The sequence below is a fragment of the Ctenocephalides felis genome, unplaced genomic scaffold (genome assembly GCF_003426905.1).
Source record: "Ctenocephalides felis isolate EL2017-DRISC unplaced genomic scaffold, ASM342690v1 CF-g0.4_SCAFFOLD_01886, whole genome shotgun sequence".
Lineage (NCBI taxonomy): Eukaryota > Metazoa > Arthropoda > Insecta > Siphonaptera > Pulicidae > Ctenocephalides > Ctenocephalides felis.
In genome coordinates this window covers 133,869,482-133,884,109 of record NW_020538040.1, presented here as the reverse complement: position 1 = coordinate 133,884,109, position 14,628 = coordinate 133,869,482, and the positions used below count along the sequence as shown (strand labels likewise).

At 29.5% G+C, this 14,628-nt stretch overlaps 2 protein-coding genes across 2 annotated transcripts in view; one reads left to right on the top strand and one right to left on the bottom strand.

Annotated features, from left to right (window-relative positions):
• LOC113375578 (trypsin-1-like) overlaps positions 1–14,628 on the bottom strand; it is a gene marked incomplete in the record, with an annotated part of 382,748 nt that overhangs the window by 323,651 nt on the left and 44,469 nt on the right.
• LOC113375932 (coagulation factor XI-like) lies at positions 4,382–11,543 on the top strand. The gene is made up of 7 exons (XM_026615868.1): positions 4,382–4,544; positions 4,731–4,927; positions 5,554–5,665; positions 7,270–7,472; positions 9,549–9,641; positions 10,770–10,824; positions 11,428–11,543. The coding sequence occupies exons 1-7, from the start codon at positions 4,382–4,384 to the stop codon at positions 11,541–11,543; spliced, it is 939 nt and encodes a 312-aa protein (XP_026471653.1).

Genomic DNA, 14,628 nt, shown 5'->3' with positions numbered 1-14,628 from the left:
TAGTAACCATATCAGTAAATTTGATGTATTTGATTAAAATATTGAATTTAGCGAAAATTCCTTGTTTTTCAACATGTCAAATTAATATAAAATTCTGTAAATATATGTCAAAATAAAGTTTATATAATTAAACAAAGTTTTTTTTTAAAAGCCTTTGTCAAATCTGTCTGGTATTTATAAATTACATCATCTGACAAATTTAATTAGAACTATTTAGTTGAATGACGTACATTAGGGAGACTGTGATCGACATTGGGAAACAGGAATAATTAAAGAGTATTTTTTGTAAGTATTAGCTCAACTGTAAGTTTTTATGGCAAGTCGTTCATAGGAGACATCCGCATGACTATCTGTTTGTACGGGTATCGCTTATAGACGACATACAACGAATCGAATCTTGCTTCAATATTTATCATCCTGACAAATTATTGAGAATTCTAGTTCGTTATTATAATTTTTAATTTTCTAGAAGTGTAATTTTTACTTCTTCAACACTTTTTAATGCTAATGATTAAACTAGGGATGCACGCATTATGCCTTAAGGCAAATTGCTAAAACTTCCGTACCGTAATGAAAATATAGAAGAAACTTTAAATGTTTTCAAATCGATTATTATGTGAGAATAAAAAGAGGTCATGAGTCTTTGATAGAAACATTTATTTTGTCATGACATTTTTTATAGTTTTGAAATCATAATTTTTGATTTCGGTGTATTACACAAAACATAGAAATATCTTTTACTTATTTACATATTTCTATACTGGTGACCTACGACATCTTCAATAAAGATTGAACATGGATACAAGAATTGAAAAAAGAAAATATTGACTTTGGTGCAACGCCCTAATCACTGGTCTTCCGTTGGCTACTTAAAAGGTACGCCCAGTCCTCGATCCATCTCGGGTTAACTCATTTACTCTTGTCATGACACCGGACTTCCGTTGGCATACTCATTCTGTATGTCCAGACCTCGGGTTATCGCTAACACCAAAAAGTTCACTGAAATCACCCTCTCCTTGACATTTAACTCACCAAATCGTTTTTTGACGCTTAAGGCTTTGGAACTGGATCTGGATTGTACGTTGTTTTTAGAACTGGATTTAGGTACTTCATCCAAGTTGTCCTCATCGACTCCAGTCAAACAGTAAGCTCTTATGAAGATTCAGGCAATTCAATTCTGCACTATTGAATCAACTGCTTTCATTGACCCAACTGTCCGAGATACTCCATCGACAAGTCTGTAATATGTTTTACTAACTTCGATGATTATGCCAGAGGACTCTCATCCAGTTGTGGTGATCTACGATTGGTTCATACCTTCATGAATTTGAGAAAAAAATTTCATGTCCTGAAAGATGTTAAATTCAAACCTCTGCTACAATCTGCCTTCCCACCAAATAAATATGACGTGTTAACGTGCATATTTAAACTAGTGTGAGGTCAACACTGGGCAGGGAGTATATGTGGGAATAAAAAGAGGCCATGAGTTTTTGATAGAAATAATTATTTTGTCATAACATTTTTTATAGTTTTAAAATCATAATTTTTAATACATTTTTTATAAAACATAGAAATATCTTTTTCTTATTTACATATTTCTATAATTATAAATACTGTAACTGACTGTAACCCTCATTATTCGTATTTTGTAGACAAAAGGTTTTGTAGTTTATAAATTGTACAACGACGTTTATATATGTTTACATGTATAGTATTTACGAAGAAATAAACCTTATTCAAGAGAAGATTGAATGAAAGACCTTATCTCATAATTGTAGCAATTACATAAACTGTATAGCCAAGTTAAAATTATTTATTAAAGTACATAAATGACCTTTAGAATTTTAGCTAGAGTTAAAATTAAAATCCAAATCATTTTTGATACTTAATTTCTTTTTTTGTAAATGAATTCTTTTTAAAAAAAATTAAATCAAAAACTTGTTTGTCTTCCTTAATCCCTAATCCTACATATTATCAACACAAGCAAAATATTTTTTAAACCATTAAATTCGGAAGCAGTTCTCTCAATTTTTTTTATTTTTTGAACTTTTAGAACCGTACCGTAAGGATGTCTGTATGTGTGTATGTGTAAATATATATATATATATATATATATATATATATATATATATATATATATATATATATATATATATATAGACTAATTCGGCGTATTAGTTGTTAAAATATAAATCTTACATATGCATATATTTATGGTGCGTCTTTATCTTTATTTTCAGGAATGTAGCGAAAAGGCACTTGTACAGTTTAATTAATTTTCCAACAGAATCATTTGTTTTTTGGAAAAAACATATCAATTTTACGTCAAAAGAATAACATACTAATACAACAGGGAAGCTACCAAGGTTATTACAATTTTTGTAAATTTTTCATTCAAACCTGAAAAATTGCTGCATAAATTAGCATTTCCATTAAAGGTGAACTAGTGCATACTTTGAGCGTAACTGATAACACGTTAGAGATAACAAAATAGTAAAATAGCTAAATATTGTGCAGTATAAAGCAAAATATTTCGTAAAAATATTGTTTCATTAATGTGCAATAATAAAAAAAATAATTGGCTTTGGATTTGTTTATACGCAGAGAAAAGTGAAAAAATGCCCCACAAGATATTAAAAAGTATATTTGCCACGCTGATTCTATACAGGATTCCAAATTACGGTCAGTATAACCAAATTATATATATATATATATATATATATATATATACATACATATAATTTTTGAAAATTCAAAAGCTATTCGATAGATATTGGTTGGAAATCGTGCGATTAGTTTTTGGTAAAGATCGGCCGTGCCGTTTACTTGTAATAAAGTTAAAAAAAAACGACAATTTTTATGATTTTTTTTTGGCGGTAGATACCATACCTGTCTTGTAGATCATACTAAAATATTACGGCTCGTTTAATCTTAAAAATTCTTCAAAGTTTGCAAAAATTAGTATCGTTTTAGCATTTGTCAAAATTAGACCTTTGATCGACGTTTTCTCAAAAACGCCTGAACCGACTTCAGAAATTTAAAAGCAATTTGATGTATCACAAGGAGGACTATCGTTTGTAAGTTTTGTGAGACAATCTGCCGAGCCTTTCTTTGTAATTTGAAAAAAAGTGTTGAGTTTGTCGTCCACATTTAATCTGATACTACCGAATCGATTTAAAAAAATCAAAAACTGTTCGAAAGGTATTAGTTGGGAATGGTACTGATTAGTTTTAGGTGAAAATCCACCAAGCCGTTTTCTTGTAATTAACTGTTGAAATTAAAATTCAGGCCAATTTTCATAGACTTTTTTTTTGGCAATATGGTCTTATAGAACTCACTGAAATATTACGGCCTTACGACAAGTGGTTTTAATTTTAAAATTTTTGACTGTTAAAAATAAAATTAGACGATTTACTTGGTATAAAGATAGAGTTCTTGGTCTTAATGAACCTACTAAACCATTAAAATCCTACGGAAACTGGTTCAATTATAAAAATTGATTTTTGAAAATTTGCTTTTGGAAATACTCTGAGTTAACGTGTTCGTTCATCTTCTTATTATGTGTAATGAACCCACTCGGAATACTTTTAATCACTCAAATTAATTTATTTTTTCTTGACTAAGTCGATTATTTAATTAATCTATAATTTAATTATTTTATAATTAATATATAATTATCATCAAGTAAATACTTATTTTATAAATTAAATCAAATTTTTGTTGTAAAATTTTTATTTATGATGAAAAGAAGTAAACACTTGTAAATTGTTACCTTTGATTCATTTGTCGCTGGATTATAAAATACTAAAAAACAAATAAAATTTTTCCCACGTTAATTCATAAGAAACCTTAGTTTGAGTGCGGATTATTTTAATGTTAATATTGAGAGCTAAAACATTTTTTTTTATCAATTTGGAAGCATTTAAGCCCCTGGGAGCAATAAGATTCAAAAATATCCTAAACAATAGACAATAACTCACTACACAAAAAATTTAACAGGAATTCATATCTGATAATTAATTATTGGTTCAGGTTATTGCTGCGGAATGCAGAAAAATTATCATAATTTTTCAAATATGCAAGAAAGAATAGTTGGCGGTTCAGCAAGTTTGGGATATCATTATCCATGGTTTGCTCATCTTCAGTACAAAAATACAGAAATGAACTCATGTGCAGGATCTTTAATAAATTCGAAATATGTGATTACTGCTGCACATTGTTTTATCAGGTAATAAATATTATTATATATAAATCTAGTTGCGCAATATTTATGTTTAAATCTTTTACATTTATATTCGATGCACATCTACGTATGCATTGAATTCTACATTAAGGGGGGTGCTTTAGAGGCTTCAAAAAAATCTATTTTTTTTTTGCAAAAATGCAAAAAAGGCTCCGCCCATATCTTCAAAGTTCACCTACAACCGCATCAAAGTCTGCATTTGCTGTGCACTACTTCCGCATCAAGATCACTGTATTATGTCACAGTTCTCATATTTTCTCTACCTACACCTACAAACGAGTCTACACCTATCTGTATCAAAGTACCTGCAGCATTTTCTACAATTGCTGCACCTGCATTTATAATATAACTATCAGAATTTGCTGCACCTACATTAAATGACAATATAGATGCACCGATACACACCACTGATATACCAATGTCTATATTTTTTGAACCTGCAATTAAATGAATATCTATATATACACCTACATTACTTACATCACAGTCTATATTTGGGCTCCATCAAACTATATTTGCACATCTGCGTTGAAAATCCAATTTGAATCCATAATCATAACTAATCTTAATACAATTTTCAGATACCCTGGTGTTGAGCCGGAGCAAATATTCAATGTCATATTAGGACATTATAATCCCTGCCAAATAGACGAGTTGACAAAACGTGTTTTTGGCATCCAAAAGGTAAATATAAATTACCAAAAACATAAAAAGTTCCATAAAGATGATTCAAATTATTTTATTGATCACAATTCCAAATATTAATAAAGTGCATGAGTACATAGACATGAGTAATATAAATAGTAATACAACGTAATTAGTATAAAATAGCGTAAATACTGAAAAGCAGAATATCAACACCCATTTTGCTAATTTTATTCGCATTGAAATCATAGTGAACTCATTAAAGTTCTTCATAAGTTCTTTGAATTTTAATTGATGCAACCTCCTTCAAGATTTTTTGTACATAATATGTACATATTATGCGCTGTATATATTTTATATATAAATATGAAGTTAAAGTTTTTTGAACAAAAAACTCAATTTCTATTATATTTTCAATTTATTTTTAATATTTAAAATAATATAAATAAATTGTAAGTAAATAAAATGCATAACGGGGCACTAAATTGACAATATGACATGACATTTTTTGAAAATCGCACTAATACAAAATATGGAAGAAAAAGAGCTTTCAAAAGGTAAGCTGCCTGAGCGCATGTAGCAAGCTTTAATCATAGTGATTTTTATTTATTATATAGTAATTAAATATATATCGTTTTATGTGATTCACTCAATTATTATTGCAGGTTTATATTCATAATAAGTATATAACAAATGGTACATTTTTTGATATTGCGTTGCTGAAATTAGATGGAGATGCTTCCATGTTTACATCTATATGCCTGCCAGATATACGAGGTAAAATAATATATATATATATAAATATATATATATATATATATATATTTCTAATTTCTCAAAACGGTAATTTACAACGTGTTAAGAAATACAGTTAAAATATTGTTAACATTTTTTAGGGCCTCTCAGAAACCGCATGAAATTCATCCCCCTAAATAAATATTTTATTGTTTACCTATGACTAAAACATTGAGAAATGCGTCGGCTGCCTTTGTGATTTATTTATAAATAACATAAGATATACATAATGGAAATAGCAGTCTTACAGTATAGCAGATTCAGAAAGAATTAGTATATAATATCCGCGTTAAAAGTAGAATTTCACCTTGAAATTTTCGACCCAAAATAATTGCTTTAATATTTTTTGCCTATAATTTTTATAATCTTGTTGTACTAAATTGGTTTTTAGTAACTATAACATCTAAATTACATTCTTCTTACTAATAATTTAATACACATTATTACTTAAGTTCATATTTTAAGTGAATTAACTTGTCAAATCTTGTTCATATGGGCACTATTCAATATACGATCAACTAACTAAATATTCCATATCCAATGCCAAACAAATGAATTTTTAACACAGTGAAACTTCTGAATAATTTTTTGAATAAGACATTTTTTTGTATTAGGAAATAATTTAAAGTAATTATTAAAATTAATTGTAAAGTATACGATAAAATGCGACATAAATAAGTTAAAAAAATGTAAAACTAAATTATATAATTTCATCCACCATACATTGCATTACTGTATCTTATATTATTTTAATTTCTGGCACATTTCAGCTACTTTTCCGCAATAGTTATGTAGACACAACATTTTTTTTGTTCATAATCATTAATATACAGTCAACCCTCGGTTAACGCGGCACGTCCGTACCGTGCAGTATGGAGACCGTGCTATGAAAAACTCGTATTTAACGTACGATTCAGGCTAATTCGAAGTGTGTTCTATGGAAACTTATATAGCGCAGTATGGGAACCGCGCTATGAGGGACTCAGAGTTAGTACAATTTGCACCATTTTTATCGTGCTGTATGGAGACCAAGGAATACAACTTGAAGTAGGAGTAATATGAACGAAATGACATGTATGACATTGACACCTTATTCAAAAATTAGCGCGGTGCAGTAGTCAGTTCAAACGCTTACTTAAACAGCTATTATATAATCAGGCATGTCTGGAAGATAAAAGTCGATAACAAAACTTACATTAATACCCTTTTGATATCAAGTTCCTAGAATCACTCATAGGTTGCGTAAGGAACTTATGAGCTGTTGAACAAAAACCGTGTAATAGGAAGTCCGTGTAGTCGGATTTTTAGGGACCCGCGCACCCAGAGTGCCGTGTTAACCGAGGGTTGACTGTATTTCATTCTATCATTGTCTAGGAATTGACATTTCTGAAAGGTGATAGTTCTCATCTATCAAAATGTTTTCAATGTCAAACAATAATATGTTATTTTTTGCAATTTTTACCATTTATTTCTACAATATTACTATAGTTTTATAATTCACTACATTTTAAAAATGTTCCTTAACAAACTCCATAAAGATTTATCAAAATTCAAATATATAAAATATAACCATGAATTTATTCAAGGCGTAAGCAAACCTCGAGCGGCCGAAATTGTGGGCTACGGCGCGACGGTGGAGGGTGCCCTCATCGAACCGTGCGCCATGCGAACGGCGATCATCAACCTGTATACTAAACGCGAGTGCCGAGCCTCCGACAATCCGCCCTATTTTTGGGGACCAGGAATACTGTGCGCTGGCATCAAATCTGGATATGTCGACAGTTGTCAAGTAAGCGCCGTATAAAAGTCTCAAGATAATTATTATTATGTCTCAATTTGAAGAAACTAGTGGTTAACGCAAAATGCTGAAACTTTCCGTACAAAAATTAAATTTAAGCTTAATTAAGTTTAAGCTTTAAGTTTTTTGAAAACTTTGAAAAAAAAAAGATATTTGAGAATCTTGAAATTTTTGAAGAAAAAAAGACTTGAAAAATTTAATTTTTTTTGTATATTTTGAAATTTTTGAAAATTTTAATTATTAACTTCCCGTAGGGTAAGTTATTGTAATGGGCCGAAAATCGAAATTGAAAATTTTTACATTTCTCGACGTTTTGAAGGTTTCTGAACGTTTTGGCATACTTCAGAAAAATGGATGTGTGTGTGTGTGTATGTATGTATGTATGGATACAAATTTCCAGTCACGTTTTCGGGCGCACGGATCAACCGATTTGAATGTTTCAAAAAAATTCGATTTCTATTGACAAGGAAAAGAGCTGATTAGTTTTTGTCAAAGACAGGTCCAGCCGTTACGGAGATACGGAGCAAAGAGTGCAGAAAATAGAAATTGACTTTTTGAGAGAACGGAGTATCCGATTTGAATGATCTAAAAAGACATTCAATTAGTAATGATTGGGAGAAGTGTTTATTAGTTTTTGGCAAAGGCAGGCCCAGCCATTTGGAAGATATGGAGCTAAATATGTAAAAAATTGCAGTTTTTGAGAGAACCAAGCGTCCCATTTAAATGATTCAAAGAACTTTCTGCTTGTCTTAACAAAATAATTGATTTTATTCTGACTAAAGTTCTAATATAACTTATACAAATAATTTTAACTTTGCAATTCAGTTTATATAATTCTTATAAATATTAGACAATGTTACAATATTTATAATAATCTATTTGAAAACATTCAGTATTCCTCGAACATTTCGTTACGGTACGGGAAGTTCCAGCAATTTGTCTTAAGGCACGATGCCATACACCCCACTAGTTTTTTCAAAAGAATCATGCTCTAGGGCTGTTTTAGAGAAGAAATATCAAAGCGCTTAAGCGCCGCGTCGTAGCCTAACGGATAAAAATTGGTACCCATAGAAATGTGAACAAAATGTGTACTTATGATTAGAATATTTGTAATATATCTGATTATTTGATGTGCATATGTTTAATAATCATTTTTGACCGCCAAATGACTTTTTTACTTCTTTCACTCGATCTCCGAAACCGCTAGACCCGCCTTCCCAAAGAATTAATCAGTCCTTGATTTTCTTGATTATTAAAATCGGAAGCTCCATTCTCTCAAAAACTGAATTACTATTATTGGCACTTTTTGTCCCGTACCTTCGGAACGGCTGGACCTGCCTTGGCCAAAAACTGAACGATATATCTCCGCATATATTGATCCGCATTTCCGAAATCAAAAATTTGTATCCACGCACACATATGAACACACACGCACACACATACAAACACACACACACATACATCATTTTTTTTAAAGGTATGCCAAAATGTTCAGAAACCTTTAAAACATAAAGATTTACAAAAAAAAATTCGTTTTAGAGTTTTTTGCGATTACTATAACTTACCCTAAGCGAAGTTAATTTTCATAAAACTTCGATCTTTCAGATTAATAGGTCTATTGGTATATTCTTGGTTAAGTTTATTTTGAATAACTTCATCGTATGATGAAATAATTACCTTTGATTTTACAATTTGTCACAAACAAAGTATCTTCAGGAAAAATCATGTACAAAACAATTAATATTATGGAGAATTTATTTTGAAAGTGGTGTTAGTCCATTTTCTCTTGTTTCGAGAAAATGAATGATTTATTAATTAAATTGAACACAATTATATAAAATGTGCTGTTTTATAATATTTAATTTGATTATTTGTCTATTAGGTTATACTATATATATATATATATATATATATATATATATATATATATATATCACTTTCAAAATTAGTCAACGGTAAAAATCTATTAAGTTCAGATTGAAAAATCACATACAAGTTAAAATGTACTGCAATTTAGTCAAATTCTGTTTCCAAATATGCATAACAGGACATAAAATTTAATTTTAGACACCACATTGTGTACAAGCAGCAGATAGATTTTACTTATGCTCGGTGTCATATGACAACAATGTTTCATATAATATGTATTATACACCGGAGGTACGTAGACTAATAACTGCATTATGCATTCATAAGATGTTTTTAAAATGAAAATCTCTCGTTTCATTTCATGTAAAATGAATTAGATGTTTTCTATATTGTGTTATTACATCATGCAAACCCTGTGGCGTGCACAGAAAATTCTTTCTTCCAAATACCATTCCCAGGATACCAAAATCAGCATCTGCTTAGACTTACACCACTTTCGATGATTATGTAATTTTATTTAGTAACTGATTTTAAGTTGTATAAAACATATTTTTTTAAAAGAAATTAAACATTATAGTATATACTTATACAAAAAATAATAAAATACACATTAATTTTAGTACAAATTCCATGATAACTTTTTTTATAAAGTGGACTTTTTGCACACATTATAAAATAAACATATCCAAATCTGTCGCACAACATAATATAATTTTGCTAACGGATTTATTGGGCCGATTCTGCCGCATAATAGAAACATGTTATGGCAAGGCCATGATACGCTCCAACTTCCATACATTATGCTACCAAATCATACTGAATACCGTCAAAATATAATGTATTTGCTGTGCATTCAGGCGCTTCACACATAAACTGCAACGCCACTTGTATGTTATGAACCTGAGTCAGAAAGTCCCTGTATAAGACCGTTTTTTGACATTTGTGCGGTTTCTAGGTTAGGTTTTCTATCTGACAATCCGAGAAATAAGCCTGACTGCACACCAACCAATAAATTTTGTCAATATTTAGTATGGAAAGTTCTTCATAACATGGGATTAGTCTGTTATGCAGCAGAATCAGTCCATATATTATGGTAAAAGTATACAAACGTTATTAGAGCAAGCTTATTATTTGAGATTTACAACTAAGGAGACATTAGTATAACTAATTATGTTTTTACATAGAGGATATATTTCAAGAAAATCACATACATCAAACAAGAGATACAGATTTATATTTTATAGGTCTTTGAAAATAACGTTCAAATAATAATGTGTTTACTTCTTTCTCCATAAATAGAAAATCTAAGAAAACACGAAATAGCTCCAATTTTCAGTAGATTTATTATAAATATTTCCTTATATGTAAATTGTAGTGTAAGTTATAAAAAAGTTACAATTTACAAAACTCAATTTTCAGGGAGACAGTGGTGGCCCCTTACAAGTTCTTGTTAACGGAAGGTATGTGTTAATAGGTAAGTTAGATATATTTATTTCAATATATAAACAACACTATTTTTTTGCTGAGCCGAATTTTAGTGCAAATATGAATGTAAATTAAAAATAAGTAAATATTGAATAAACTCCAACAATAAATCAAAGAACATCAATATTGATACTTTTTAAATTTTTATGACACGTCTTGTAGAAGAAATGTTGGTAATCAAAACCAATAAATTTACTTCAATTTTTTATATAACAAAAATGGTGTGAAATCATTGTTCATTCTGTTTTTTGTATTTGAAATTGTAATAATAAAAATTGATTTCATATGAGATAACCGTTTAGGTTGCCATCTATGAAAAGCCTGCTTAAAATCAAATAACAAAATAAAGTAAAAATTGCATTCGTAGTGATGCAACTAAAACAAATAAATCATTATACTTCTAAAAAAAAGTTATATACGTATATTTTCATCACCAACGATGGTATCATATAAATATTATTAAGAAAAATTAATTTTTACCTGTTTATCCAATTTTTCAATAACTATTACAACTGTAGTATTTTAATAAGACTGCAAATATTAGTAAAATTAAAATTTAATATAAATAGTAACTTATGATATAAAATTGTAGGTATAGTTTCTTTTGGAATCGGATGTGGCCGACCAGGTATGCCAGGAGTGTACACGGATGTATCAAAATATTTAGGATGGATTTCAACAAAAATCAACGACAGTGCTGAAATCTAACAGAAAAAGCAATGCTAGATCTTTAACCAGTTTAACAGTGATTGATGAGTATTTTCGTCATAGAAAAGTAACAGAATTTTGTGTTTGTAGATTATACTCGCCGTAGACATCAAGGAGCATTGTCTATTTGAACTACAACATTTGAAAAAAAAACGAAACGCGTACACAAATTTCAAGATTGCAAAATTTTGGAGCCTATGCCTATATTAAACAAGTAGTTTTAAGTAGCACTTTACCTTAAAACAAAATGTGTGAACTTCTCGAATTGTCTGTAGATGATCAACTTAATAAAAATAATTAGTTATTAGTTTTATTTTTTTTATTATACAAAACGCTATCTAAATAACTTAATATATGTTCATTTTAAAAATAAAAATTTTGCTCTTTTCGAAAAACTATTCAATGCTATTTCCAATTGATATCTTTTAAACGAACTTACAAGATATTAATTTAATTCGCATTAATTTATAAATTATTGATTTTTTTAAATATTGTTTTTTTTATTTTATAATGTTACTATACTCATATATTAAGTTTTGTAAATTATTAATAAATTCGGCCCGCCAATAAAATTTAAATGATATTGTAAATGTGTATTTACAACCGATTTGATTAATGATTTGAATAATTCAAAAAACATTTTACTTGTATTCACGAAATGAACAACTGGTAGAATTGTTCAATGTCCACAAATTCACAAAAAATTGCACAATAATATCAAGTTTAAAGTTGGCAAGTTTTCGTCAGAATATGGCTCCGAATTGCTGACAATTTTTTTTTATATAGTTATATGAACAGCAATTAGATCTTAAGGTTTCCCCAAATAGTAAGTCAAACAGTTGTCTCAACTCTATATAATAATTATTACAATTTCTGTAATAGGGCAAATATTTTACTGATGCATCAATGTCGGACTAGGGCTATTTTTACTGGAAAGCACAATCTATATTTCCAAGTGAGAACCGAGGTCACTACTGCTTGACATCGGGCTCTGACTCAGGTCCAGTCGCTCTAGCCACTCATCCACGAGTGAGCCGAAAAGAGTTAAATATACGTTTATTAACAACTATTTTAAATTCTGCAAGAATACGTAAGTTTATATAAACATGCCAATTTATATCATAGTTGGGAGGTTCTACAACATCGGGTATGGCTCTTAATTGAAACATTTCACTTTTGTCTTAAGGTAAGTATGTATAATATATACACGAGGTGAAACTCACCCTTAAAGATGAATGAACTTCGTGATGCATGTAAATAATCGACTTAATCGATAACAATTCATATATTTAGATTCTTAGGTAAAAGTTCTCAAAGTCAAGTTGTTAACTTGCCGTAGGGTAAGTTATAGTAATCGCAAAAAATCGAAAAAAAATTTTGGCATACCTTAGAAAAATGGATGTATGTGCGTGTGCGTGTGCGGATACAAATTTTCGTCGACGATTTCGTGAACACGGATCGATTTTGAACAACCGATTTGAATAATGCAAAAAACATTTTACTTGTATTCATGAAATGAACAACTGGTAAAATTTTTGTAAAGACAGGTCCAGCGTCTCTAAAGATCCAATAAAAAAAGTAAAAAAAAAATCAAAATACAAAGTCAATTTTTTTAAAAAATTTCAAAATTTCTCAAAAATCTAATTTTTGCAAAGTTTTTTTTAATAATTTAGTTTTCGTACGGGAAGTTTCAGCTATTTGCCTCCATGCACTACTAGTTTATTTGGAAAATATTGCAATTATTTTATAGAGTTATGATTTCTTAGGTCTCCTAAAATGTTTTCTTGTCTATGTGAAGATAAAAAATCTTTTCTTGTGCTAATTAATCGCATCGTTATGAGATTTTTTTTCACATGGGCCATAGTAACTTCTATCAGATATTTTAGTTAAAATTGCATCGAGGAAATTTAGTGTATCAAAGAAAAAAAAAATCAAATTACGTCTTCAAGACATGACTTATGTAGACTTTTTTTTAACATCAGACGTATATGACTGACATTGCTATTATCGTGTTCAAAATTTAAAGTTCATTTAATAGTAAGTAATTTTGCTAAGTAAATCCAAAGATTTAGCAAAAGGTAATCTTCTTGACGAGTTATCACAAGATGAAAAAATATCAGACCCGGAATCTCACTTCAAAGTCCACGTGTACAATATCTGCTTATATATATTCCATTTCTCAAACTCAACAAGGATTTCAAGGAATTTGCGACCTGAAGGTATGTTCGAAATTTTGCAACCGGAGACACTCATGTCTTCTTCAAAGGAAGAATTAATAAACGGTTCCGGAAAACTGCCGGCAAATGCAGTAAAGGCATTTCAGATAAATTTGCGGTCTAATTGAAGGCTCTAAAAACATGTTTAAAATTTAAATTTAAAATATTCAAAGAATTCATTGTATTGAGGAACTTCCATGATATAAGCCAAGATTTTATATTTCAACTAGATGAACCAACAGACGTTGTCCTGTACCCATGTCTACAATTATTAAAAATCCTATACTAATATTTACCGTTTACCTAAAAATAATAATTATTGTTTTTTAAATTACTCTTCACGCCAAAATGCGTATACGTTTATAATATGAGCGATGTTAAATGTAGAACTGCTTTAAATAAAATGATGAGTCTCAATTCCCACACTATATTGGAAATTGAAGTCTTTTCAACGGTATAACATAACCACAACCTTTACATTGGCATTACACTGGTACTTCACGTTGGATTAAATTAATTTAATTTTTTATTATTGAAGATATCCAAAATTGCATCTTAAACTTCTCCTAATCGATATCGTGAGGGCCGAATTGTATGTATTCATCTTTACTTTCCCATTTGTTGTTATAAAGTGAAATTTTTACGAATTTTAAAATTATTGTGGAAAGATTAGTAAAAGATGCATATAAATTATATTGAAAAAAAAACTATATTGAAAATTTAACATCCGAATCTTGTGTTGGCGCCCCCTAAGGCGTGCGCTCGTATTTTTCGCACGCATCGCATTAAAGATAGGACCGGCCCTGATTAATAGTGAATTTCATATTTTAAGTGAATTAATTTGTCATATCATGTTCATATGTGTATCA

What these genes read in the sequence shown, in the direction of transcription:
- LOC113375932 (XM_026615868.1), top strand. Translation starts at nt 4,382, where the DNA reads ATGCAAAAAAGGCTCCGCCCATATCTTCAAAGTTCACCTACAACCGCA. An exon ending in CTACACCTATCTGTATCAAA is followed by an intron (nt 4,545 to 4,730) that starts GTACCTGCAGCA and finishes CTTACATCACAG; the next exon opens with TCTATATTTGGGCTCCATCA. An exon ending in GATATGTCGACAGTTGTCAA is followed by an intron (nt 7,473 to 9,548) that starts GTAAGCGCCGTA and finishes ATTTAATTTTAG; the next exon opens with ACACCACATTGTGTACAAGC.